At 49.0% G+C, this 27,798-nt stretch overlaps 1 protein-coding gene across 6 annotated transcripts in view; it reads left to right on the forward strand.

Moving 5' to 3' along the window:
- The window catches only part of IL16 (interleukin 16), a 160,721-nt gene that overhangs the window by 119,979 nt on the left and 12,944 nt on the right, over positions 1-27,798 (forward strand). For 5 of the 6 annotated variants that reach the window (XM_084966695.1, XM_084966696.1, XM_013989017.3 and 2 more), the window contains 8 exon segments: positions 6,536-6,609; positions 7,470-7,689; positions 8,560-8,677; positions 11,365-11,497; positions 16,036-16,123; positions 18,610-19,091; positions 23,203-23,353; positions 26,052-27,162. In XM_084966695.1, coding sequence (XP_084822821.1) covers positions 6,536-6,609; positions 7,470-7,689; positions 8,560-8,677; positions 11,365-11,497; positions 16,036-16,123; positions 18,610-19,091; positions 23,203-23,353; positions 26,052-27,162 — 2,377 coding nt within the window. 6 annotated transcript variants of the gene reach the window in all.

Here is a 27,798-nt window from a genome sequence, read left to right on the forward strand (position 1 = left end):
ATTCCCACGGCCACCTTCGCCTTTCTTTCCAAGGCCCCTCTCGGTTGCTGGCATCCATTGACTTCCCATTTCCTTCTTTTTCTCTGCCCACCTGAATCCACAGCCACAGGGAACCAGACCGAGTGCTTCTCATGAGCTGGAGAAACAGTCTCCTTGAGCCTGCCCCTTCCTGGGCTCTAGGAATCTGGAGGGTTGTCAGAGAGGATCCCTCTATTGAGAGGCTCAGCTGCCCATCCCGCTCCCATCAACTGCCTCGCTTCAGCACTTTCATCAGAAGCCCTTGGCCATCCCCAGAGGAAGGGGCCCAGGGAGCTGAGGGCCCCCCAGTACCCCTCCCTGTCTCCTCAGCCACCTCTGATCCCACCCCACAGTCTGCTGTGGATCCGTGGGCAGCAGGCAGAGATCCCCAGGTTCTAACCAGGAGGCAGAATGTGGGGGGAGGGGCAGGCAGTCAAGGAGCAGAGGGAGGACCCTGGGCACCTGACCCTGGGCCAGCGTGGAGCTCTTTAAAGAGAAGGGATTTCCCAACCTTTTTCCTCTCCTCTCTCAGATCCGTGTCCGTAAACTATGCTGGGAGCTTAATTACCTTTCATAACCTAACTTGTTTAGGGCAGTGTGGACCAGCTACAGCCTATGGCCCACATCTGGCCCAGTGCCTATTTTTACAAGGCTTATGAACAGAGAACAATTTTTATGTTTCTCAAATGGCTGAAAAAAGTCAAAAGGACTTTTGCTTCTTTTGTGAGAATTAAATTCCAATTTCAGGCTCCATAGGAAAGCTTTATTGGGACACAGCCATGCTCACTCACTCACCTCTGGTCTCTGGCTGCTTTTGTGAATAGTTTCAACAGAGTGCATATGGCCTGCAAAGCTTAAAATATTTACTGTCTGGCTCTTTATAGAGAAAGTTTGCCAACTTTAACATTATGCAGGATTATGCATATGGATTTTATTGTATGGGCCGTGGGGAGCATTTGAAGGTTTTTATCATTTGGGAGGGACCAGTTGGGTCCAAGGTTTTTTGATGCTTCAGGAAGCTGAGTGTAAGATGAAATGGGCTGGCGAGACACCAAAAGCAGTAAAACTGGTTCCGAGGCTATGGTAAGAGCCAGACTCCAGCTCTTTAGGGTCTGCCCTGAGAATGTAACCCTGGGAGAAGAAGAGTGCTGGTTGTAGGAGAATAGCTCAGATCATCAGTGTCAGAAAACGAGACACATGAACACGGGGATGTCTCTCGACAAGGCTCTACTTCTGCAGAAGGGTGCGGGTCCTCCAAAAAGCACCCGCAAAGAAGAAAAGACCCTCCCTATTTATCCCTAATGCAGGTGATGTACCTGTTCCCTTCCCATTGGTCAGGTCAGGGTGCACATTCTTCCCGGTTGGCTGATTGAAACAAACTGTTGCTGGGAGAAGAGGTAAAAAGGAGGGGGTCGCAGGAAGGCGTTTCAGGGGAAACCGGAGCAAAATAGAGTAACCATGATTTCTTGGTTGTCTTGATAGAAGACATTGTGTTACTTTGCACACCGGTGGAAGACACACAGCCTCAGTGGAGGTGGCTGATGAGATGTAGGTCAGAGAACACATGAAGGTTTCAGGTCTTAATAAATGAGAGAATGATGGTGAATTACATAGGACAAGAGGTGGAGGAAGAGGAAAGAAAAAGAAAGCAAATGAGGATATTTTACAATGGAGTGGAGTGAGGTCTGCAGGTGACCAATAGGGGGAGCTGTCCAGCAAGGGAAGGAAAATTTGGATCCCAGCTCAGGAAGGGAGCACCTGTTGAATGTAGATTTTAGGGTCATTGACAGTTAGAAAATAGCTGAAGTTATAGAGTGGGTGAAGGAGGCAAGGAAGAGGGCTGAGGCACAGCTTGAGGGGTATAGCTAAATCCGGAGGCACGGAGAGGAGTCAGTGAGAGAAGGGAGGATGGTGGCCCCAAAATCTTGAGACTATGCCCGTTGGCTTTATTGTCTTCTGTACTTTTCTGTATTTGAATAAAAGATGAGGAAGAGGAGTTGAAGTGTCCATAAGAGATAAGCCTGTCCAAGCCATGCTTCATTCTTTTTTGTTTAATGGGTATTTGTCTCACTTGGTTAGTAGCAATAGTAAAAATTCAATGAAAATGACACTCAGCTAGTCTGCAATCCTTGCTTCCAGCCTCAAATAATTGACCAAATCATCTTTTGCAACTTGTTTGAAAAGTGAAGTTTTAGAATCTGCCCTTGAGTTTATGGGGGATATATCATTTGCAATAGAAGTTTGGTGTCTGCATCAAGGCTAATCATGTTTTTATTTGTATTCCCTTTGGGGGGGAAAAAAAGGAAAGAAAGAAATGACTGTGTTAAGACTTATATGGCAAATCCAAAGTTAATCACCTTCTAACAGGCATGGCCAAATAAGGATAGGGACTGGATTTGGGCCACGTGGCCCTATGGAGATGGCCATTCTAATAACCTAAAGACAAGTACCCTCCAGCCTCTGCGTCATTAAGTATGGATGTTTCGGAAGTATGTTCTTTGTAGATCTTTCCCTCAGCACATATACTGATGATTTTTTTTTTTTTTTTTTTATGCTGCACCTGCGGCACATGGAGGTTCCAAGGCTAGGGGTCGAATCAGAGCTACAGCTGCCAGCCTACACCCCAGCCACGGCAACACCTGATCTGAGCTGCCTCTGCAGCCTACACTGCAGCTTGTGGCAACCCGGATCCTTAGCCCAGGGATCGAGCCCAGGGATAGAACCTGAATCCTCATGGATACTAGTCGCGTTCTTAACCCGCTGAGCCACATTGGGAACGTCCATTGATTGTATTTTAATCTGCCTATGTTCATGCCTCAACTTGGCATCTTATGAGGGCAAGGACTGAGCCTTTTGTTTTTTCCCTCTATTTTTAACAGCTTAACAGGTTAAGGTAATTTGAATATTCTTCCCACCCCTTTAGTGTCAACACAAGACATGTTGGGTAAAATAGCACATCAGAACTTGAAAGAAAGGAATGGAAATACCCAGCTTCAAAGCAACAAAGAAATAACTTTAAATCTATGCCTGACCTTGCCCGGAGTTGACGATGTGATAGCACATGGCCCTGCTTATAGGGCCTGAGGGCCAGTGGCCAGGATCAGAATGCCCACACAGGAGCAGGCGAGGTGGCCCCGGGCCCCTGGGAACCTCTGAGAACCAGCAGAAAGCCTTTGTGCTGAGGAGCAGCTCTAGTGAAAGGCCAGCAGGCCTAGGAAAGCAACAAGTGAAACTCAACTTTGTCCTTGACTCATGGGTGGGGAGACATCTCCCTCAAGACACCTCCCACCCTCCCTCCCTTGTCAGCTTCTGACAAGCCTGTGGCAGGTCCCACCTGTCGCCCCTTAGAGCTCAGACTTCCACCAAGGAGTTAATGCTGACACTAGTCCTGAACCAGTGAAAACCCTGGATGCCTACTGGCAATAAAGGAGCAGCTGCTTGGTAGCAACCTGAGGGATATGGGAATCCTACAGAAAAACAAGCTCCCCTTAAAAATGTGTTGAAGATTAAGATTCCAAGTCTTCAGCCGTAAAAAAAGAAGGAAACCCTGCCATTTGAGACAACATGGGAGGACCTTGAGGGCATTATGCTGAGTCAGATAAGTCAGAGAAAGATAAATACGGCATGATCTCATTCATATGTGGAACCAAAACCAAAAACTGAAAACCCCGAACTCATAGATATGGAAAACAGATGCCAGAACTGGGGTGGGGGGGTGGGGGCAAAATGGATGAAGGGAGTCAAAAGGTATAAACTTCCAGTTATAAAATAAATGTCATGGGGATTTGTCATATATCATGGTGACTCTAGTTAATAATACTGTAGGGAGTTCTCACTGTGGCACAGTAGGTTAAGAATCTGACTGCAGCAACTTGGATCACTGCAGATCCAATCCCACATTCAATTTCTGGCCCAGAGCAGTAGGTTAAGGATCCAGCATTGCTGCAGCTGTGGTGTAGTTCACAACTCCAGCTCAGATTCATTTCCTATCCTGGGAACTTCCATATGCCACAGGTGTGGCCATAAAAAGAAAAAAAAATACTGTAATATATGTTTGAAAATTGCTCAAAGAGTAGATCTTAGAAGTTCTCATCACAAGGGAAAAAAATCTTGTAACCAGGCCTGGTGACTAATATTAACTAGACTCATTGTGGTGATCATTTCTCAATGTGTGAGGTCTTTAAAAAGATAAAAGAAGGAATATAGAAACAATAAGGACAGGGCAGAATAAAATGAAAAATAGATGGGACATGAAAAATAACTTTTAGAAATGAAAAAAGAAGCAGTCATTGAAATAAAACATTTAAAAAAAACAGAGTTCCTGTTGTGGCTCAGCAGGTTAAGAATCTGACTAGTATCCATGAGAATGCGGGTTTGATCCTTGGCCTCGCTCAGTGGGTTAAGGATCCAGCGTTGCCATGAGCTGTGGTGTAGGTCACAGATGCTGCTTGGATCTGATGTTGCTATGGCTGTGGTGTAGGCCAGAAGCTGTAGCTCTGATTTGACACCTAACCAGGGAACTTCCATATGCCATGGGTGCAGCCCAAAAAAAAAAAAAAAAAAAAAACCTCAATGGATGGGTTAAATATCAGATTAAATGAAGCTGTAGGGAGAATTTGTGAGCTCAAAATTATCCAGGAGGCCATGTGGAGAAAAGAGAAGAAAAAGATGAGTCCTAGAGAAACATGGAGAATGGGTTGAGAAGGTCTAAAGTAACCTAATGAGAATTCTAGAAAGAATGGAATGAAAGAGGGGAAGCAATAGGCAATGAGATTATGGTTAAGAATTTTCCAGAACTTGGAGTTCCTGTCATGGTGCAGCATGAACAAATCAGACTAGGAACCAGGAGGTTGTGGGTTCAATCCCTGGCCTTGCTCAGTGGGTTAAGGATGGTGCATTGCCGTGACCTGTGGTGTAGGTCGCAGATACAGCTCGGATCTGGCGTTGCTGCGGCTGTGGCGTAGGTTGGTAGCTGAAGCTCCGATTCGACCCCTAGCCTGGGAACCTCCATATGCCACAGGTTCGGCCCTAAAAAGATAAAAGACCAAAAAAAAAAAAAAAAAAAAAAGAATTTTCCAAAATTATCTTAAGGCATGGAACTTCAGTATAAGGAAGCACCCTAACACTTCCTAGTGAAACTTCAGACTATCAAAGACAAAAAAGGAGTTCCCGTCATGGCACAGTGGTTAACAAATCCAACTAGAAACCATGAGGTTGCGGGTTTGATCCCTGGCCTTGCTCAGTGGGTTAAGGATCCGGCATTGCCGTGAGCTGTGGTGTAGGTTGTTGCTGTGGCTCTGGCATAGGTCAGCGGCTACAGCTCCAATTCGACCCCTAGCCTGGGAACCTCCATATGCTGTGGGAGCAGCCCTAGAAAAGGCAAAAAAGACAAAAAAAAAAAAAAAAAAAAAAAAAGACAAAAGGAAAAGTACATTAAAAGCAACCAGAGATGGATGATTTACGGTGGAACCGTAATTAGGTGACAGCAGATTCACCATCAACCACCAGGCCAGAAACCCATGTCAAAAGTCATGTTTGCATCAGAATTTCCCAGCACAGTGTTGAATACAGAGACAGGGCTCCTCATCTGTGTGTTGAACAGATTGAATGGAAGGGAGAAAGCGGTTTTCCATCCGCAAAAAAATGGATTTCTGGATACAGGAAAAAGTCTCCTATTAGGTGTGTAGTGTTGTGAAGATATGACTTGGAGTAAAAAGATCCGGGTCCTAACTCTTTTTACCACATGACTTTGGACCGTCTGAGCTCACTTTCCTCTTCTGTAAAATGGGCTTCCTTTGCATTATGGAAATACCATGTCTCGTCTCCACATTTACCGAGCACTTTGGAGGCCTCACCCACAGTTGGCCCTGGGGGTACAGCATCTAATATAACAAAGCCTCGTCCCCAGGGAGCTGCCCGCAGAGGGGGGAGACATCCACAGGTCATCGGTTACCCCAGGGTGACAAGGGCTGTGAGAGTGGTGGATCCTGGGTGCCATGAGAGGACAGAGTCAATGGAGACTGAGAGGTGAAGAAGCAGGAGGTGAAGAAGGCAGGAGATGTACATTTTAGTTGAGATGGTGGCACGGAAATAGGCATGGAGCTGCAGGGACCACTATGGGAAAGGCAGGCCTGTGGCATCAAGAAATGGTCCAGGGGAGTGAATAGTGGGAGGTGCAGGGATGCAAAAGGGAAAGAGGTGTAGCCAAGAGGTGGTCAGGGGGCCGATCAGGCCAGGCCATGTGTGCCTGGCTAAGAACCCTGGACCTCATTCTGAAGGTAAGAGGAGCCAGACATGGCCCATCACCGCTGCCCTGCCTGACTCCCAGGGGGAGAGCGCTCAGTGGGGGCAAACGTGATAACCACTACCTTTAGTGAATATGTTCTTCACAGTGGGTGCTTTGCGTGTGGCCCCAAAAGCTGTCGGGGCGGGGGGGGGGACTAGAGCTTAAGGTGGGGATAATGCCCCCTGATCGGGCAACGTTCTTCTCAGCTACGGTTTCTCCCTCTCCCAACAGGTGATGAAATTCTGGAACTCAATGGCGAATCGATGGCAGGACTAACACATCAGGATGCTCTGCAGAAGTTCAAGGTGACCATTTGTTTTCAATGCACAGCCCTGCTCTGGGGCTTCCAGGCAAAAGAACCAAGCTCCCAGCATCCCCCGCCTTCCTTCAAACCTATGCATTCAAAATGTGGGGTCCTTCACATGGGGCGCCCAGCCAATGCTGATCTTGGCACAGCACTCAAAAATAGACCTTACTCAGAAAAGAACCAGTGTAGGCGTTCCCGTCGTGGCTCAGCAGTAACAAACCCGACTAGCATCCATGAGGATGTGGGTTCCATCCCTGGCCTTGCTTAGTGAGTTAAGGATCCAGCATTTTGGTGAGCTGTGGTGTAGGTCGCAGACAAAGCTCAGATCCCACATTGCTGTGGCTGTGGTGTAGGCCGGCAGCTGTAGCTCTGATTCAATCCCTAGCCTGGGAGCCTCCATATGCTGCAGGTGTGGCCCTAAAAAGAAAAAAAAAGAAGAAGAAGAAAAGAAACAAAAACAGTGTAGTTGGGACTATTGTTAAGAGATCTGTCAACTCTTTAAGGTTCATAGAACTATTTTGAAAGCCTTCTATGTATGTATACTATAATCTGTTTTACGTTTTGAAGGCAATCGCTAAAAGATATTTTTGAGTCTCTAGTTAGTTCAAGACTATTTGGCATATGTGTATATCTATGTACATATGTCATGTACATTATATAGCATATCTATATAGACACATACAAATGTCATATATATGTATACACACACTTGCATATCACAGGCACACACACATACACACATACAACACACACACGGCTGCATTTCCTTCAGAAGCATTCTACTCCTGTTAATTCACAAAGGCTTGTTCTCTTCACCTCGCCCTGAGCTGCCGCTGGGACCTCTCTGTTTCCTTGCAGCAAGCCAAAAAGGGGCTCCTCACCCTGACCGTGAGGACCCGCCTGACGGCCCCTGACTCCCTGAGCAGCCACGTGTCCCCCCCGCTGTGCCGCTCCCTGAGCTCCAGCACCTGTGTCACCAAGGACTGCAGCTCCTTCGTCCCGGAAAGCCCGGAAGCTCCTGCCAGCGGGGGCGCCAAGCCCAACTACAGGGTCATGGTGGAGGTATCCCTGAAGAAAGGTAGGTGCCTCCTGGGGGACCCAGCAGCCTCCCCACCCTCTTCCTTAGGCCACCACCACTGTGTCGTCTCCCAGACCTTCTGCATGTGGCACAGCCCAGGGACAGCCCCCGAGGCGTGGTCCATCAAGAGATTTTGTTCAGCTGCAAGGTCTAGGGCTCTGTTGGGTAATAGAAGTCCGGGACATACCGTCCACACTCAGTCAGCATGTTCTGGTGCAGCGGTTAAAATAAAAGAAAACAAAGCAAACTCAAGTCTCTCTCTCTCTCTCTCTCTCTCTCTCTCTCACACACACACACACGCATGCACACCAGGAATTACATCTCTACAACTAATCTGCCGAGACTTTGCGCAGGTCACTTTCCTGCTCTGGGGCTCAGTTTTCTTCCTTGCGGTAGAGAATTGAGGTTTGGGAATGGACATCCGGTCCTTTTGCCCCCCTGGGTGGATGCTGACAGCGGGGGCTCGGCAGCCCTCTCTGCCACTGTGCAGCTGGGCTGAGACCTGGAGGGTGAAGAGGAGGCGTAGCACCGAGCTGGGCTCCTGCAGAGGGACCAGCCTGGATTCTTTCTTCTGTCCCTTCCTCTTTCCCTCCTTCCTTCCTTCCCACCTCCCCTCTCCTCCTTTCTTCTTCCCTGCCTCCTTCCTTCTCTTTCGTTACTCGATCTCAGCATCCTCATCTGCCTTGGTCACTGCTGCTGACCCTGGCAGCCCTACTCACAGTGAAGCTCCATAAGTGTGGGTGGGATGAATGCCTTAAACATAGGAGACACCAAGTAACCAGGATAGAGTTCAGGGACCTGACAGACTAGTGCACACCTGTGGAAGCTCAATCACAAGTGTCTCCCCCGCCACCCCGTTCTGCCTTCCAGAAGCTGGCGTTGGGCTGGGAATCGGCCTGTGCAGTGTCCCCTACTTCCAGTGCATCTCTGGCATTTTCGTTCATACGCTCTCTCCAGGATCTGTGGCCCATCTGGATGGGCGACTCAGGTATGTCTTGATTTCTGTTTTGGAAAAGACCCCTGATTTACAACAGAGGGAAGGCGTTCCTAGCATGTCAAGAGACAGATGTGGAGATGAAATTTTTTTTTCTTGCTGCTTTTTAGGGCCACACCCGCAGCATATGGAAGTTCCCAGGCTGGGGGAAATAGGGAGGGAAGGCGACGGGGTTCATTCTTGTTGAAAGGCAGGAAATGGATTATTGGCAACCCACACAGGACAAAAATGAGGTGGAAAAGATCAAGTTGCATCGATACATAGAGGATTTGTACAATCCAATCCCCTTGTTTCATACACGGGGAAAATGAGGCAGAGAAGGTGAAATTATCTCAATAAGACCTCATTTAGGGATTGAAAAGCTTTTTCTAGAAAGTGCCAAATAGTATATACTTTAGGCTTTGCAGACCTTACTGTCTCTGTGGCAACTATGCACCTTTCATATCATAGCAGGAAAACAGAAGCTGTAGACAATATGGAAATGAGTGAGCACGGCTTTGTTCCAATGCAACTTTTTTATTTTATTTTATTTTATTTTATTTTATTTTATTTTATTTTATTTTATTTTATTTTATTTTATTTTATTTTACTTTACTTTACTTTACTTTACTTTACTTTACTTTATTTTATTTTATTTTATTTTATTTTATTTTATTTTATTTTATTTTTTAGAGCAGCACCTGCAGCATATGGGGGTTCCCAGGCCAGAGGTCCAGTTGGAGCTGCAGCTGCCGGCCTACACCACAGCCACAGCAACATCAGATCCGAGCTGCATCTTCAACCTACACCACCACTCGCAGCACTGCTGGATCCTCAATGCTCTGAACAGGGCCAGGGATTGAACCTGCAACTTCATGGCTCCTAGTTGGATTCATTTCCGCTGCACCATGACAAGAACTCCCAATAAAACTTTATTTAAAAAAATAGATGATGGACCCCTTTTGACCATACTGCCCTAGCTGGTTATCAGCAGGGCCAGGATTGGAACTCAGATCTCCTGACACTGATTTCACTGCTCCTTCTGCGGTATAAGGCCCCTCTGTCTACATTTCTGCCGAGTTGGGTCACCTTCTCTGCTAAGATAGGACACTCTTGCCTTGATGTCACTGAAGACTGTGCCCATTCAGCACTTAGTGCCAAGGAAAACGGAAGGTTCCTGAACAATCCCTGCACAGCTGCAGGTCTGGGAGGGAAGACCCTGTCTGAAGATAGTAGGGCTAAGGCAATCACTCCGACCCAGGTAATAAATAACACAACAGCTCCGCCAATCAGCTGTCACCCGGCCCCCTCTGCCTCTGACAGAGGCAAACCCATCTCTAATTCAGAAGCTCCACCAAGATACCAGCCTATGCAGGGCTTTTATATACTGCAATTATAGAAAGACTTTTTTTAAATATGGCAACACTGTCTGGAGTTAGTAAAACCCAAACCCAGTAGGGAAAATAAACATGAAGATATGCTGAGATATATAATATATAGCATATACATCACATGCTGTCTGAGAGAGGAAATGAATGTTAGAGTATAGAGCATATAACGAGTTAACCTGGACCTAAATGTTTACTAAACACAGATCACTTATTGAAACTAAAATTTCGATTTTTGCTTCTCAGAAGTCATTCGTAGAAAGATCAACGTGGACTACCCGAAAATATTTTCTTTATGCTACCATGAAATAGAGTTAATACTACTGATTTACTTAGTAAGCGTCTTTTTCCATACAGACTATATGAGTAAACTTCATCGGAGCTCCTATTTATGTCACTGTACGGTCTATATTAGTTACAGCTGAATTAAAGGCATTTACCTCACGTTTTCCGTTTCAGACCGGTACTTTCTGAGACAATGCCTCTTAAACTGCAAGGTGCATACAAATTCCTGGGGATCTGGTTAAAATGCAGATTCTGGTTCAGTGGGTCAGGGGAGGGCCCTGAGCTTCTGCATTTCTAAGGATCTCCCAAGTGATTTTGATGCGCCGAGAGTCCAGGGACCCAAGGAACCAGGCTCTGAGCTATACCTGGATAACTCTAAATATCTCGTCCTGGGAGTTCCTGTTGTGGCTCAGAGTGGACACGAGCCCAGCTAGCATCCATGAGGATGTGGGTTCAATCCCTGGCCCCACTCAGTGGGTTAAGGATCCGGCATTGTGATGAGCTGTGGTGTAGATGGCAGATGTGGCTCCAATCCCGAGTTGCTGGGGCTGTGGTGTAGGCCGGCAGCTGCAGCTTTGATTCAGCCCCTAGCCTGGGAATTTCAGCAGCTCTTCTTTATCTTTTAGCACCTCCCATCCGCCCTTCCTCTTAACCATGGGAACACTGAGGCCCCAAGAGAGGACAAAAGGGGTTAAATTGTGGGTAACTGGTTAATCTGTTAAATTGATTAAACTCCGCCCTCCATCCTGATTGAGTTTAGTTAAGTGGAAAAGACAGAAAAAAGATTCCAAAATTTGTGAATGTTTCCTCACTGTGGGTATGACCTGTCTCCCACTTTGTGATTGTGCGTTAAGCGGGCGTGTGATGCGCTGCTTTGGTCGCCCTCTTCTCTTTCCGTCAGGAGACTAAGGAGGATGGGAGTTTGCAGTCTCATCACACAGCCCAGGCAAGAGTGGGACGTGGGGAAAGCAGCCCTGCCTGTGCCATGTGGTCGAGCCTGCTCATGGCTTCCTGTTGATGCCTTCGCAGGTGCGGCGATGAGATTGTGGAAATCAACGACTGCCCCGTGCACTGCATGACACTCAATGAAGTCTACACCATCCTGAGTCACTGCAGTCCCGGTCCGGTCCCCATCATCGTTAGCCGACATCCAGATGCACAGGTGACACCCCGTTCAGCATCCTCTTCTTCCCAGACGCACTCTTTCTATACTCAGATTGGAATGAGAAATGGATGAACATGGAGACATTGTTGACTGAGTTTGAACTTGAATTTCCCAGAACTTGCCCCACGTGTCTGCAGTAACAAGTGTCCACAGCAGAGGTCCCCTGACAAACTCCTGGACTCCAAAGTGGCTGGCGTTAGCTTAGGGAAGCTCTTGCAGCTGTGTTACAAGCTGTAGGGCAGGGAAATATAGACTCGGGCTTCCTGCTAGTCGATGAAATAGATTCACTGAGCCATGCGTCAATGGTCCCCCCGTGTGACTAGAGCTGGGCACTGAGTGTACAGAGAGCCTGTCCTCTGGCATATGGCTCTGCCCTCTAGAAGCTTATGTTCTCGCTGGAAGGACTGACATAGAAAGAATTGCAATACACAGTGGTCTGAGAATACAGGCAAACAGAAGGAAAGGAGATAAAAAGCAAGAAATAGCACAAGTTAGTTTTCTCCAGGCGCAGAATTTGAGGAAGGGCCTTTCAGGCAGTGGAGACATAACATTAAGGGGAAGAATCCTGAAGGGACCTGTTACAGAAGGAGAGGGGTGGGTTCTGGGGGCTGCGATGTGGGGACTGGAGGAGAGGGTTGAGAATGGAGTTTGGCAGAGGCATTGGTGTTATCTGCCCAAGGGCTTTTCATGGGAGGCTGAATTGTGCACCTGTTGTTCTGTGGGTCGTGAGGAGGTAGGAGGAGGCCTGCAGCTCTAGATGTAACGTGTTCAGGTTTGGTTTCTTTTGTCCTTTGATTGAACTGCGGAGGGCAGGATGGAGTTGGTGGAGCTTGGAGTTTTTAAAAGGAAGGAAACGGATGGTGAGGGCCTGAGCTAAATCGCAGATGTGGGAAGAGAACCGAGAAGAAAGGGCAACAGGAACCAACTTGGGAAGAATCCATGAGGTCTGCTGGCTGAGTCACTCTGGGGCAAGACAGGGGGAGCCCAGGAGCACCGGAGTATTTTCAGATTGGAAGATGGAGTGATGGCAACACCACCAGCAGCACAGCGAATTGGAAAAGGGGAGGGGGCTTGGAAGGGAAGAGAGTGAACTCAGGGTGGGACCCAGTGAGATGGAGGGGCCTGTGGGATGTCTAGTTAGAGATGCTGGCAGGCAATTCGATTTAGGGCTGATAAAGGCTGGAATCCAGGTGGGAGCTAGACTTGGGAGGTGAAGCCGTGGCATGGGTGAGATGACCTTGGAGAGCCTGGTGATAATCGTCACCAATATTGAGTTCATCCTTGTGTGCCAGGTGGGCTTGCCTAAGACCTGACATAGACAATTGCGTTTAATTGTTACACGATCCTCTAAATTCAGTGTGATTCCCCAACCCCCAGTTCACAGATGAGGAAACTGAGGCTTAGAAAGGAAAAGGAACTTGACCAGTGGTTAAGCTACAAAATGGAGAAGCTAGGATTTAAACCCACGACAGCCTATGTTCTTAGTAAATGGACTCCCAAACTCCCAGCAAAAAAGGCAGAGCTCTGCAGGCAAGGGAGACCCAGTGGCCCAGGTAAGCAGGCCCTGGGCTTGGCTCATGTCCCTCTTTACCTGCTTAGTTTGAGTGACCTTCATCTAACCTCGCAGAGACTCTGGCCCCTCAACTCTGAAATGGGGGCATGGTCTTTACCTTCCGGGACTGCTGTGGAGAGTTTACTCTTCGCCAGGAACTGTGCCCAGCACTTACTTACTTCCCTTCTTTCTTTCTTTCTTTTTCTTTCTTTCTTTCCTTCCTTCCTTCCTTCTTTTTCTTTCCTTCCTCCCTTCTTTTCTCTTTCTTTCTTTCTTTCTTCCTTTCTTCCTTTCTTTCTTTCTTTCTTTCTTTCTTTCTTTCTTTCTTTCTTTCTTTCTTTCTTTCTTTCTTCCTTTTTTCCTTCCTTCCTTCCTTCCTTCTTTCTTATTCTTTTATTTTTTAATTTTTTTATAATGATTTTTATTCTTTCCATTATAGCTGGTTTACAGTGTTCTGTCAATTTTCTACTGTACAGCATGGTGACCCAGTTACACGTACATGTATACATTCTTTTTTCTCACGTTATCATGCTCCATCATAAATGACTAGACATAGTTCCCAGTGCTGCACAGCAGCATCTCATTGCTAATCCATTCCAAAGGCAATAGATTGCATCTATTAACCCCAAATTCCCAGTCCTTCCCACTCCCTCTCCCTCCCTCTTGGCAACCACGAGTCTGTTCTCCAAGTCCATGGTTTTCTTTTCTGTGGAAAGATTTATTTATGCCATATATTAGATTCCAGATGTAAGTGATATCATAGGGTACTTGTCTTTCTCTGACTTACTTCACTTGGTATGAGAGTCTCTAGTTCCATTCATGTTGCTGCAAATGGCTCTTTCTTTCTTGTCCTTTTTTTTTTCAGGGCTGCACCCATACCATAGGGAAGTTCCCAGGATAGGAGTCGAATTGGAGCTACAGCTACCAGCCTACACCACAGCCACAGCCAACGCCACATCTGTGATCTGCACCACAGCTCATGGCAATGCCAGATCCTTAACCCCCTGAGCGAAGCCAGGGATGTAACCCATGTCCTCATGGATACTAGTCGGGTTCATTACCACAGAACCACGACAGGAACGCCTGTGCCCGCACTTTAAGTGACTTATTTAGTATTATTATTTTTTATTGTGATAAAATACAGCTAACATAGGGTTTACCATCTTAGCCATTTTGAAGCATAGAGTTCTGTGACCTGAACTGTGCAGCTGTCAGCACCAGCCATCTCCAGGATGGCACTCACTTAAACGTCTCCTTCTCCCCTTCCCCCAGCCCCTGGAGATAAGCATTCTACTTTCCATCTCCAGGATTTTGACTACTCTGCCTACCTCATGTAAGTCGCATCATAGAGTATTTGTCCTTTTGTGACTGGGTCATTTCACTTACCATAATGTCCTTTAGGCTCATCCAAGTTATAACCACCACCAACATTTCCTTTCTTGGGAGTTCCCGTCGTGGCTCAGTGGTAATGAATCTGACTAGTATCCATGAGGACGCAGGTTCGATCCCTGGCCTCGCTCAGTGGGTTAAGGATCTGGCGTGGCCATGAGCTGTGATGTAAGTCGCAGATGCAGCTCAGATCCCGTGTGACTGTGGCTGTGGCGTAGGCTGGCAGCTGTAGCTCCAATGGGACCCCTAGCCTGGGAGCTTCCATGTGCCACAGGTGTGGCCCTAAAAGGAAAAAAAAAATTTCCTTTCTTTTTAAGGCTGAATAAGATTCCTATGTCTGTGTATACTGTGTTTTGTGTGTCCATTCATTTGTTGATGGACAGTCCGATGGCTTCCACCTCCTGTCTCTTGTGAATAAGGCTGCCATGCACATGGGTGTACAAATATCTCTTTGGAGTCCCTGCTTTCCATTCTTTTGGGATGTATATCCAGAAGTAGAATTGCTGGATCATAAGGGAGTTCTATTTTTAATTTTGTGAGGAACTGTCATACTTGCTTTCTATATTGGCTGTAACCTGACCATTTTACATTCCCACCAGCAGCGCAGAAGTGTTTCAGGGTCTCCAGACCTTTATCAGCACCTGTCATTTTCTGTGTTTTTTTTTTTTTTTTTTTTTTTTTTGATAGGAGGCATCTTAATGGGTGTGAAGTGGTATTTTATTGTGGTTTTGATTTGCATTTCCCTAATGATTAGTGAGGTTGAGCATCTTGTCATGTGCTTATTGGTCATTTGTGTATCTTCTTTTGTTGAAATGTCTATTCAGGTCTTTTGTCCACATTTTAATTGGATTGTTTGTCTTTGCTGTTGAGTTGTAGGCGTCTCTGATTTGCAAATATTTTCTCCCATTCCGTGAGTGTCCTTTTCACACTATTGATTATGTCCCTTGTTGATACACAGACTATTTTCCTTTTGACATTGTTCAGTATATTTTCTCTTTTGTTGCCTGTGCTTTTGGTGTCAAAATGATGTATTAAAAAAAAAAAAAAACCCTAAGGACAGCCTTACTGTGAAGGCTTTAATTGTTATCACTTTACAGAAAAAGAAATTGAGGTTTAGAAGGTCAAGTGACTTATCCAAGTATATGCAACTAGAAAGCGGGGGGACTGAGACCTGAACACAAGTCTGGCTCCAAGACTCATACTCTTAACTATTACTCGAAGGTGACCTGTGGCACTAACATGGTCCTGGTGATGGTTATGATGTGTTGGTGGTGGTCATAATGATGACGTCATGACAGCATTGCCAAGAATGGAGTAACTCCCAGGGGTCAACTCTGAAGTGAGTAACCTCTGCCTAGAGTTTTGCCAAAAGTAAGGGAGAGAAGTTTGGAGAGTTGAGAGGGACCACTTTGGGGACTTCGTCCAGAGTTTGGACTTTGCCTGGGGAACCATTGCTTCTGGAAATGGAATTTGTGGGCTCTTTACAGAGTGGATGTGAAGTATCTGGGGGCCCAGCTTAGGAGCTTGTATAGGACTCAAATCCTGCTGCAGGAGCTTCCATGGTTTACTTAAGGTGGTGATGGATATTTTCTAGGTCTCTGAACAGCAACTCAAAGAGGCTGTGGCCCAGGCTGTGGAGAATATCAAGTTTGGAAAGGAGAGGCATCAGTGGAGTCTGGAAGGTAAGGAAACAGTGAACTTTCATTGGCAATATCTTTCCCTTAGAAATCTTTGTGTGTTTTTTTTTTTTTTTTTTTTTTTGGTCTTTTCTAGGGCCACTCCCTTGGCATATGGAGGTTCCCAGGCTAGGGGTCTAATCAGAGCTGTAGCCGCCGGCCTACGCCACAGCAATGCTAGATCCTTAACTCACTGAGCTAGGCCAGGGATCCAACCTGCAACCTCAAGTTTCCTAGTCGCATTTGTTAACCACTGAGCCACGACGGAACTCCTCCCTTAGAAATCTTTGAGTTGAGCCTCTGCCCCAGGAATACATAATAGTCATTGTTAGTGATCTTGGTTCATCGAATTGAGAATTGAAAGCTAGCAGTCTGCTGGCTAAATCTGGCTCACGTTTTGCTGGGAGGCACAAGACTTTAAACTCATCTGAATCTGAATTGTTTTAAATAGGCGAGCTCTCTTGTTCTTTGTAGTCCCCACTAGCCTGTTGTCTTATACCCAATGGGCAGTCACACACTGGTCTGTAGGCATTCAAGATTTCAATCCTTAGCCCATAATAATAGCGTTTTTAGAAATAATAGTATCTACGAATAGAATTTCTGACACATATGGAGTCTTTACACTGTCAGACACTGGGCTAACTGATGCATTATTTCCCTGAATCCTCACATATAATTTGTGTGCGTATCTGTAAGGAAAGAGTCGGGCCCCAAGGGCTCCCTTACCCCAAGTCACTCAGTGCACAGAGGATCTGGGATGGGAACCAGGCTGTCTGGTGGCAGCGCCCCCCTTTGAGGCACTGACCAAGTCTTTGGGGAATGTCCATGTGACAGGACGGTGTGGAGCCATTAGCCCTGATAGTGACCAGGAGGTTAAATGCTCTGAAAAATGTTCAGAGAAAAGCTTGGGACACAGAATTTTATTTCAGGGATGTTCTGCCCTTTCTACCCACTCAACAGTGCATATATGCTCAAGGAAAGATGATAGAGAAAAATGGGTTTTTTATTATTTATCTATTTGACAGAGGAAATTTTTTTTTTTTTTTCTGGAACGAGGAAAATTTTTAACATTGGTTATCACTGGCCGATAGGCTGCAGGTGAATTTTTACTTTCATATCTTCCTTTTTACGGCTGACTTTAAGACCAGGAAAAAGCAAGCTTTTTCTTTAAAGAGGATTTGAATTATGAGCCTGGTCTGAAGCGCTCCCATGGAGCTGGAGTGGCTCTCCCAGCCCCGCAGAGTGTGCTGGCATTTGAGCAAGAGAATGGCCCTCAGTCTGCTCCCACTCCTTGAGCTGTGATTCTAGGAAAGGGGTATCATCAACAGTTTACCACTGAGAGAAGGGCCAGTGAAGGAGGTGGGGATGGCCCTGGTTCCGGGGGAGAAAAGGGGGGTGCTAGATGGGCACCAGGAAGTGGGGCTGAATGGGTAAAGAAAAAGAAGAGGGGACTCTGGCTAAGAAACAGAGGCTTTCTCAGGAATTCTTGTTGTGGCTCAGCAAGTTAAGAACCCAGCTAGTATCCATGAGGATGAGGGTTCGATCCCTGGCCTCACTCAGTGGGTTAAGGATCAGGCATTGCTGTGAGCTGTGGTGTAGGTCGAAGACTCGGCTTGGAGCTGGTGTTGCTGTGGCTGTGGTGTAGGCTGGCAGCTGCAGCTCTGATTAGACCCCTAGCCTGGGAACGTCCTTATACTGTGGGTGCAGCCCTAAAAGAGCAAAGAAAAGAAAAAAAAAAAAAAAAAAGAAAGGAAGGCAGGAAGAAATAGTGTCTTTCTGGCCTTGGTTCATCCTCATGTCTGGGAAGAAATGGTAACTTCTTGGTACAAGGCTTAAAGCACCTTCATAGTCATTATCTCTTTGACATTAAGCCTCCAAATGCCCAGTGACCCAGGAATTATGATCTCCATTTGATAGATGGGGAAGTGGAGTGGGAGAGGTTGAGTTCCCCAGGAGGCTGACTCCGAGATGGTGTTGAGCATGCAGGATGTTTGTTCAGAAGCATCCTGGGGCTGCATACCTGTGGAAGGGACTGGCCAGTTGCAGGGCTGGGCAGAGAGAAGAGCTGAGCTGAGATGAGCCCAAGCAGCTTCAGCCAATCTCTGGAGCTCAAATGGCCCAGCAGAGTTGTCCTGTTGGCAGAGAGGACTGGGCTTTTCTGGTCACGTCTCCATCAGTTATTAGAGGTGGGCGGCCCCTCGGGTGATGCAGTGCTCTGTAGGACACCCACACAGGACACCAAGCCCCTCTGAAGGGCAGTCTAGGGGTGCCTCTCAGTAACCATTGCATGGAGACTCAGAAAGTGTGCAAGATGTTCCCAACCTAAAGTCGTTGGAGCTGGGCACCAGACCCAAGACTGCTGAGCTCCAAACCAGTGACCTCCTCAGAGAAGCGGACAGCCCCGGGCGAGCAGGGCACCACCCGTGACAGTCATGAGCGAGGCCGGGGTGTGTCTTCTCCAGCTTCAGAGGTTTCCTGTACTTCCAATGCAGGCGTCAAAAGGCTGGAGAGCAGCTGGCATGGGCGGCCGACCTTGGAGAGGGAGCGGGAGAAGAACTCGGCTCCCCCGCATCGCAGGGCTCAGAAGGTCATGATCCGCTCCAGCAGCGACAGCAGCTACATGTCCGGGTCCCCCGGGGGCAGCCCCAGCAGCAGCGGAGAGCAGCCTCCCTCCGACCTGGAAACCAGCACACACAGCCCCAGCCTGCCCCTGGGGCCGGAGCCAGGGGGCCGTCCGGGGGCATCATCACCCAGGCCTCCCCAGGAGAGCCCGCCCCTCCCCGACAGCCAGGGCAGCCACCCGCCACTGAGACTGAAGAAGTCCTTTGAGATTTTGGTGAGAAAGCCAACTTCCTCCAAGCCTAAGCCTCCACCCAGAAAATACTTTAAAAGTGACAGTGACCCTCGGAAGAGTCTGGAAGAGAGCAAGAACTCCCTATGCCCTTCTGGGCACACCTTGCCCACCTGTGGCCAGGTAAGACAGGTGTCTGGTGGGGTTGAGTGTTTTCCTGCACTAAGCACAGTTGATCTTGAGACTTGGCAGAGTGTTAACTATGGGCAAAGAAGGTTTCACCCCCAGCAGAGAGAGGAGACTCAGCTAAGCTGAGGGCTGACTGCGGAAAGATGGGTTTGAAGTTTGGCAGATCTCAGGTGAAGCCCCACTCTTGCTGATGGGCTTCTGGCTTCCTGTCCATTACACATTGGAATTCAAGGTTGGTTTCATGGCTCTCTCAGCCTCCGTTTCTTTATCTATTCATTGGGGTTGAGTGTAGAGCCTGTCTCCAAGGCTAGGATTCAACCAAGTAAATACCCATCCGACTCTGAGGCATAATAGTGTTTATGACTGATTGTTCCTCCATCACTCCTCTAAAGACTTGAGTTTCCTTTCTCCGCAGCCCCATCCCACACCCTTAGAGGCAGGCAGGCTGACAGCCAGGCAGCTCTGGCACCCTGGGTTGTTTGTATGCCCAGACGCTGTGCAAGGCACTTCATATGCTGTGTCTCAGTTAACCTTGACAGCCATCTCATGGTGGGGGGGGTCCCATTCATGCAAAGAGGGAACCAGGGGACTTCCTCAAGTTCACATAGCCCGTGGGTTACCGTTTATCTATAGGCCAGGCTGTCTTTCACTTCTGACCCCAGCAGCTGCCTTCCCCAGGCAGGTGGAACTGGGGCCCTGGAAGTCCCCTCTCACCATCTGTAATGAGCGCGGGCAAACTTCAGGAGGCGTAAGAAAGCCCCGGGAGGAAAGTGTCAAGTAGGAGGGAAGGGTGAGAGTGAAGGCGGGAGAGGAAGCCAGGTTACAGCAAAGGAAGCAGGTTAGCAGCGAGCCGGCAGGATGTGGCCGGGTTAGCAGTTCACGGTGGAGTTGGCAAGGTGGATCTGTTCCCCTCTCCTCCTTGACAAGCAAACATTTCATTCTCCTTCGAGCCTGGGACCTCTAAGTCCGGGAGGGCCACTTAGGAACAGAGAGGCTGAGAAGCCAGGCTTTTTTGCTTTATTCCTGGAGACTAAGAAAAGTATGGATTTGCCGGAGTAGGTCTGCAGGACCCACAGGGGCTACCTGGTGATGCCCTTGAACCGCCTGGTCCGACTAGACCAGATAGGGGGCAGGAAGCCTGCCCAGGTGAGGCTGCTGGAGGAGCAGTGTGCTTTCTGCAGGAAAGGCCAGCAAGGCAAACATCCCTTGTCATTGCCGCCCTGTGCTGCCTCTTCAGCATCCTTGGTTCCTGCCCACATCCCTCCTGCTGTAGCTGCCATTCCTTGTCCTTCTGCTTTGTCCCATGTGGCCCACAGACCCTTCTCTAGCCTTTTACAAACAACGCCACATTGTTTCATTGGACGTTAGGGATACAGAGAAAGGGTCGTAGCACAACAAAACACGAGGCTGTGTGCACATCATTCTTCTTAGTATCTCCTCCACCACTCTGGGGATTTCTCACTGGGCCTCGGTGTAGAATATGCCTCCATCCTTCCTTCCTCCCTCTGCCAGCTCCTCCTCTTCTTTCTTCTCTCTGTGTTTGTATGTCTCTCTCTCTCTCTGTTCCCTGCCCTCCACCTCCACTCACCATCTTTTCTCACCAGGGTCCCAAGGCCCTTCTCAGGCTCTGAGGACCAGCCCCAAATCTTTCCCATCTACTGTGACTCCAGGAGACTTCCACAACCCAACATGGCCTTCAGCACATCTTCTTCACCAGAAGATCAATTCTCTCCCTTCTAGAAAATCAGCTCCAGGAGTGCTCATGGTGGCTCAGCAGAAATGAACCTGACAAGTATCCATGAGGACATGGGTTCAATTCCTGGCCTCACTCAGTGGGTTAAGGATCCGTGAGCCGTGGTGTAGGTCACCGATGTGGCTTGGATCTCATGTTGCTGTGGCTGTGGTGTAGGCCGGCAGCTATAGCTCTGATTCGATCTCTAGCCTGGGAACCTCCATATGCCATGGGTGCGACCCTAAAAAAAGAGAAAACAACAATACTAACAACAAAAAAAATTAGTTCCAACTATCATTTTTAGTTAAAAATCACTTTCTCCCCCTAAGTCCACATCTCTGACTTCTTTCCTCCTTTCCCCTCTCTTACCCTCATTCACCAAACAGGAAATGCTATTTAGAGAAAAATTCAAGTAAAGTCAATTTATTTCAGGAGCTAATTGAAAAACAAAACAAACAAAAAACCCTCCATGAAGAGGGTGCGACATCAGGTGTGTCGATAAAAAGACAAAACACATCTGTGTCTGTTTGAAGGTGCTGTTGCTTTGGCTACTGTAGTGGGTACCAGGAGCATCGGCTTATGAAAATGTCAGTCATTCCGGGATGTAGACAGATGTCACCTTACAGAGCTCCCAACTGGGTGAAGTTAAATGTCAGCCACGTGCTTTTTTTTTTTTTTTTTTTTTTTTCCTGCTGAGAAACATCTTGGTACCATCTGGCTAAGGTCTTAAGCTTCTAACACCATGGCCAAGCCTGGCTTTTTCAAAGGATTAGCTCAAGCAGTGCAATGATCCCTTTGGGTTGGTTGGTCTCTTAGTGTTTCCAAAATGCTCCCCCAAAGCTCAGTTCTACAGTGGGGACCTTGGGCTGGGGCACCGCTTTGTGAGCACATTTCTAACTCTTGTAGAACTTCCATCCTCAAAGACTGTTTTTTGTTTGTTTGTTTGTTTTTGTCTTTTTAGGGCCTCACTCGAGGCATATGGAGGTTCCCAGGCTAGGGGTCAAATCGGAGCTGCAGCTGCCAGCCTACAACACAGTCACAGCAATGCAGGATCCTGGCCACATCTGCAACCTACACCATAGCTCACGGCAACATTGGATCTTTAACCCACTGAGTGAGGATTCACCCCAGGGATCGAACCTGCATCCTCATGGATGCTAGTCAGATTTGCTTCCTCTGAGCAATGACGGGAACTCCCCCAAAGAATGTTCACGGACAATGTAGGTGTGGAGTCTCAGGCCCCAGATGTTTGCTGCTTCTTTTTTAGTCCCGAATGATGCATTTGTTTTCTCCTTCCTTCCTTCCTCTTGGGAGGCAGCCTGCAACCTCGTCAAATAGCCAGCCCATCATTCCGTCTGACCCTGGAATGAGCAGAACCTGGACCCACTGCAGCATAGCAAAGTACTTCCCTTGCAGACAGATTTAGATCGCCCCATTTGGATGACGTCTGACTTCTCTGTGTTTTTTTTTTTTTTTTCTTTTCTCTGTGTTTGTCTATAACACACTTGTTCCTTCCGCTGTGTATGTGTGTCTCTCTGGAACACTCCTTCTCAGCTTCTCGGCCTGGAAAATTCTTAGCCTTTACTCAAGAGCCAGATCAAAAGCCTTTCTCTCGGAGAGCCTTCCGGACGTCTCTGGGACAGAACCAGTGCTCGTTGTTTCCTCTGGACCCTGGCAGCGCCTCCTTCATGCTGTACGAAAACCCAGATTCTAGCCAAGCGTGATAAAGTTGGTGCCTGATGATGCTTCCCCTTAGGCTGTTTTGTGAAGGTGCCTGAGCCTGCATCCAGGCTCCGTGGGGAAAACCATCCGGCCCTAGATCGATAATGTCACTCCAGGGGCTGCAAAGGGAAGCGCTGGCCCCAGTCCAGGGTGTTGCTCATCCTTGGCAGCATGCGTTCTAAGTGAATGAATAACGAGGGACCACATAGAAAGCAGTAGGCACACACGTTCCTCTGATTGCTCGGACCCAAACTTATGAAGACTAGAAGGCAGTACTTTGCCTGCTTGTTTTCGCCCTGTCTTCTTCCCTCTGGTGATAGGTAGTTCGCCAGGATGCAGGGGTATGTGAAGCCATGACAGCCCCCTTCCCCACTCCCAAGATTCTTTCCCTAGCACAGGATGAGCCCGTGTTCTGGACCCCGGCTCCTGGGAGGCAGAGATGCTCCAGGCCTCTAGGAGGGGCCAGCTCCCCGGCTCCCCGGGTCCGTGATGCAGGCAGCGCAGTGGAACAGAGGACCCTCAGGGCTGCTGCTGGACTTCTCATCAAAGCAGCCCCACGCTGGCTCAGCAGTCCCCATCAAAGAGCGCCTTGCCTTCTCACAGCTGGAGGCTACCGTTTTGACACAGTCTCGCTTCCTGTTTACACCACAGGAAGCCAGAGAACTACTGCCACCACCACTGCCTCCGCAGGAAGACGCAGCAGGGAGATCCCCCCAGGCCTCTGCCTGCTGCCCCGGAACTGCAGTCCCACAGACACCGTACTCCGCTGAGGACCAGCCGGGGAGGAGAGGAGCCGGCCCAGGTAGGCTTTCATTGAGATCCTCCAGAGGGAAGGACCTTCTGCATGAAGGTCTGGTGGTCGTAGAAGAACCTGAGTCTGTCCAAAGCATTGTGGTGATGGGGGTTCTGCACAGACAGCTGGACATGAGCTGCTGAACAGCCAGGAGTCCCCCCAGGACAGTGGGAGTGCTAGCTAGGGTGGGAATCTCCTGTTTGGATTGGTGATGCTCTGGGGTGGGGGGATGTGTGGAGAAGCAGGCCAATCCAGATAGTTAACTGGAGGATGGAGCCTTCGGGAAAGGCCAAGACATGCCCACCCATCCTTAGTGGGCAGTTGCTGCCTCTGGGTGACCACGTTCTAGCAGGCTGCCGTCACTATTTCCAAGCCTGGAAATGCGGGGTCGGAGAGGCATGAATGAATAGTATGTTTCTGAGGGTCACCACCTCTCTGGGGGATGGAAGGGGTGTGCCCATGTGGTACCCCAGGAAATGCTGAGACAGGAGTTGAGTGGGTAGAGGTTTGCTGGAAAGAGTGTTGGATTTCGGGTCTGGAAGACCAGGGTAGGAAATCTGGCTCTGCCCTTCACGCGTGTCATTCTGGACAAGTTTCTTTATTTTTCTGAGCCTTGAGCAAGGTGTGGGGAATCAGATAGAAGCCCAACATACAGTGCGATTCCTCAAGCATGGATCGAATGCTGGCTTCGTTAGGCCCTGTGCTAGCATCTTAGGAGGGAGAGAGGGAGGACATGAGAATGAAGGAGAAAGAGAATGAGAGGAAGAAGAAAGACCAGTTCCTGCCATCAAGGCGCTCCCGCCTTCGCAGAGTAATAATTACGTAGGCTACAAACCACACACCCACCCGTTTGAGAAACACTATACGAAAAGTGAGGGTTAATGGACATTATAGTGGAACTATCTGGCACAGTTCACCCAGAGCAGGTGTCCTACTTCTGGAGGCTCCTTCCCCTCCCTTCCCTTAGTCATTCCAATTGAGGAACTAGCCAGGGAACGCCTGCCTTGGTGTTCTGCTGGCAAGAGCTCCCCACCCATTTGCAAAGGGCTTGCCTCTAGAAATCTGACTCCTGAGTCCTACAATGGCCCTGCAGCGGAGCAGTGTGTAAACACAGAGTCAGGCTGAGACGGCTGGGCTCACTGGCTAAAGCCTCAGAGTCCGTGGTAACCATCCTGACTTGGAATTGTGCAGGTCTTTTTAGAGTCTTTTTTTTTGGGGCGGGGGGGCGGCCACTTGCAGCATATGGAGGTTCCCAGGCAAGGGATCAAACTGGAGCTACGGTTGCCAGCCTATACCACAGCCACAGCAACAACAGATCTAAGCTGCATCTGTGACCTACACCAGAGCTCAGGGCAACGCTGGATCCTTAAGCCACTGAGCAAGGCCAGGGATCAAACCTGCAACCTCATGGTTCCTAGTTGGATTCGTTTCCGCTGTGCCACAACGGGAACTCCTCTTTAGGGCCTTTAAGGCTTAATGCTCTGCATGGGTTGTGTCTTTTGAGGCCTGGCACTGATCCAAGAGGCAGGAGGACTCAGCCCTCCTTAAGCTGGGTTGCGTTCTGTGTTCAAGCATCCCCAAAGTGTGGAACCAGGGCAGCCTTCTCTTAACCAGGGAGAGCGCAGACCTGGGGTGACTGAAGAGCCATAGCTCCATTTGGCTTCTTGGCTGTACAGGGCTTGGGGACCAGCCTCCCTCTGTTCCTGGGAAAGAGGCAGAGGCAGAAGCTGCTCTGTTCTGGCGTGTTCAATGCTCACTTGCAAGAAAGACCTCCAAGTGCTGCCCTCCCCCGCCCCGCCCCTGCTCCCGCCCCCCATGGTGAGGGGCTGAACTTGGCCAGATGATCTTGCCTGATGGAGCGCATTGGAATGACTGTGGAGCTGCCCCAGTGCCAATGGCCGGGTGTAGTAAGTCAGACCCCAGGGCTGGGCATCAGTATTTTCTAGATCCTCCAGATGCCAGTGTGCAGCCATGTTCAGGAATCTTGGTCACAAAGCTTCTTCCTACCTGGAACCCTTTCAGCAGCTCTTTAGTCAGGGGGGACCCTCCTTTGCTGAGCAAGCTGGTTTTTCCCCTTTGAGTGGGTTGAGTGGCAAACTCACCTGGGACCAGAGATGCTTATATGTGTGAAATGCTGTGGGGGCCAGGGGTGTAGTGGGAGGGTTGTAACTGTTTTGAGCTGGGATGCGTGTGGTCTGACACTGCTTTTTAATGACCTGGGTGGTCCAAAACAAATACGGCTGCCCCTGCCAATTTGTGACCCATTGGCTTCAAAGTTTAAAAGGATCTTTTAACTTTGTTTTAACCCTTCATGTTTTTATGCGTTAGCTAAGAGGCTGCTTAGTTCAGGGAAAGGGCAGGAGAGCAGGGCATCAGGAAACACTGAGTCTCGCCCGGGCTCCACCAGCGGATGACAGCTTACCCTTCTGAATGTTGGATTCCTCAGCTGTACAGAGCCAGACATCAGGCTCCATACAGTCTGTGAATGCTTTAGCTCTAAAATGCTAGGATGCAATGGAGTTCTGGTCCTCTGGTTCTGTGACCCTGCCTATTTGCCCTTCAGCCAGGTAAGAGCATCTGAACCAGGGGTTCAGCACTTCTGCTCATCTCCTCTAAAATCCTCACTCTCCGTCTCCGAAATTAGAACTTAGGGAGAAACCACAGTCAGGCGTAACGCCCAGCTTTGGCCTTCTTTCTGCTCCCCTAGTGACGCAAACATCCCCAACCAAACACCCACTGCTTAAGAGGCAGGCTCGGATGGACTATAGCCTTGATACCACAGCGGAAGACCCTTGGGTTAGAATCTCTGACTGCATCAAAAATCTCTTTAGTCCCATCATGAGTGAGAATCATGGCCACGTGCCGCTGCAGCCCAGCGTCCGACTGGGTGAAGATGATGGGACCCAGGGCCACCCGGATGGGACTGCATCGAAGCTGGATGCCACCAGTGGTGGCTCCAAAGTTTACAAATCGGTAGACGGCAGCACAGTAAAGAAGGGTCCTCCCGTGGCCCCCAAGCCGGCTTGGTTTCGCCAAAGCTTGAAAGGTTTGCGGAATCGGGCTCCAGATGCAAGGCAGCTGCCCGAGGCAGCCTCCTGCAGCCAGCCCACACCCACACCCACACCTGCCTCCAGGCAGCGCCCAGGGCCGCCCCTGCGTGCCACCTCCTCCTCCATCAAGCAGAGAATCAGCTCCTTCGAAACCTTTGGCTCCTCTCAGCTGCCTGACAGAGGAGCCCAGAGACTGAGCCTCCAGCCCTCCAGCTCCTTGGGAGAGGCAACAAAGCCTGCTGAAAAGCCAGAGGGAGGACTTGCTTCTGGTCCCTTGGGACGAGGGGTGCCCCCCACCGTCAAGCAGCCGCGGCCAGAGCCAGAGCAGCTGCCGCAGGCCTCGCCCACAGCCCCGGAGGCCAGTGACTCCAGTGTGTCGGAGTCCCCTCCCCCAGGACAACAGCCAGATCAGAAGGCCCTCCCCTCGGACCCTGACCCTCTCTCGAGGCTGCTGTTGACACAGGTGGAGGGGTCTCGAGGCCCAGTTGTCAAGATGCCAAGCCAGCGGGCACGGAGCTTCCCCCTAAGCAGGACCCAGTCTTGCGAGATGAAGCCACTGGATGAAAAGACCAGTAAACTCTACTCCATCAGCAGCCAAGTGTCATCGGCTGTCATGAAATCCCTGCTGTGCCTTCCTTCTTCCTTCTCCTACGGCCAGAGCCCTTGCAGCCCCAAGGAAGGGGCGTCACCACCGTCGCTGTCCAGCGAAGACCCAGGTGCAAATAGTTTTGCTGAAACCCCTGCCACGGACACGGGCTTCTCGCTCAAGTGAGTGTTTCTGCCCAGTGATGACCTTTCTTCCTTCCTCTCTATGTCTTTTTAAATGTTTCTCAGGCGTACTAAAGGATTATTCTACTGGTTCTTTTTTTCTTTTTCTTTTCTTTTCTTTTCTTTTTTTTTTTTTTTTTTTTGTCTTTTTGTCTTTTTAAGGCCACACCCGGGGCATATGGAGGTTCCCAGGCTAGGGGTCCAATCGGAGCTGTAGCCTCCTGCCTACACCACAGCCCCAGCAATGCCAGATCCGAGCTGCGTCTGCGACCTACACCACTGCTCACAGCAACGCCAGATCCTTAACCCACTGAGCAAGGCCAGGGACCGAACCCACAACCTCATGGTTCCGGGTCGGATTCGTTTTCACTTCGCCACGACAGGAACTCCCTACTGGTTCTTTTAAGTTGATGTGTGTGCGCATGTGTGTGTGTGTGTTACACATGTACCTTCCATATTAAGGTGGAGTTTTCACAACACCTGGCCTTGGGAGGGGTGGGAGGTGAGGACAGAACTGAACTGGCCTCGTGGTAAATGACACATGCATATTTGGAACAAATGCGCATCGGACACGTCTGGCCATTGCCCAGGAAGACCAGGAGATAATCCCCTGGGGATTCTTGCTTCCTCCTTGTC

The sequence above is a fragment of the Sus scrofa genome, chromosome 7 (genome assembly GCF_054392235.1).
Source record: "Sus scrofa isolate SSC_HxYL_T2T_F1_AM1 chromosome 7, Sscrofa_HxYL_maternal_Yorkshire_Landrace_v2.0, whole genome shotgun sequence".
NCBI classification, from domain to species: Eukaryota; Metazoa; Chordata; class Mammalia; order Artiodactyla; family Suidae; genus Sus; species Sus scrofa.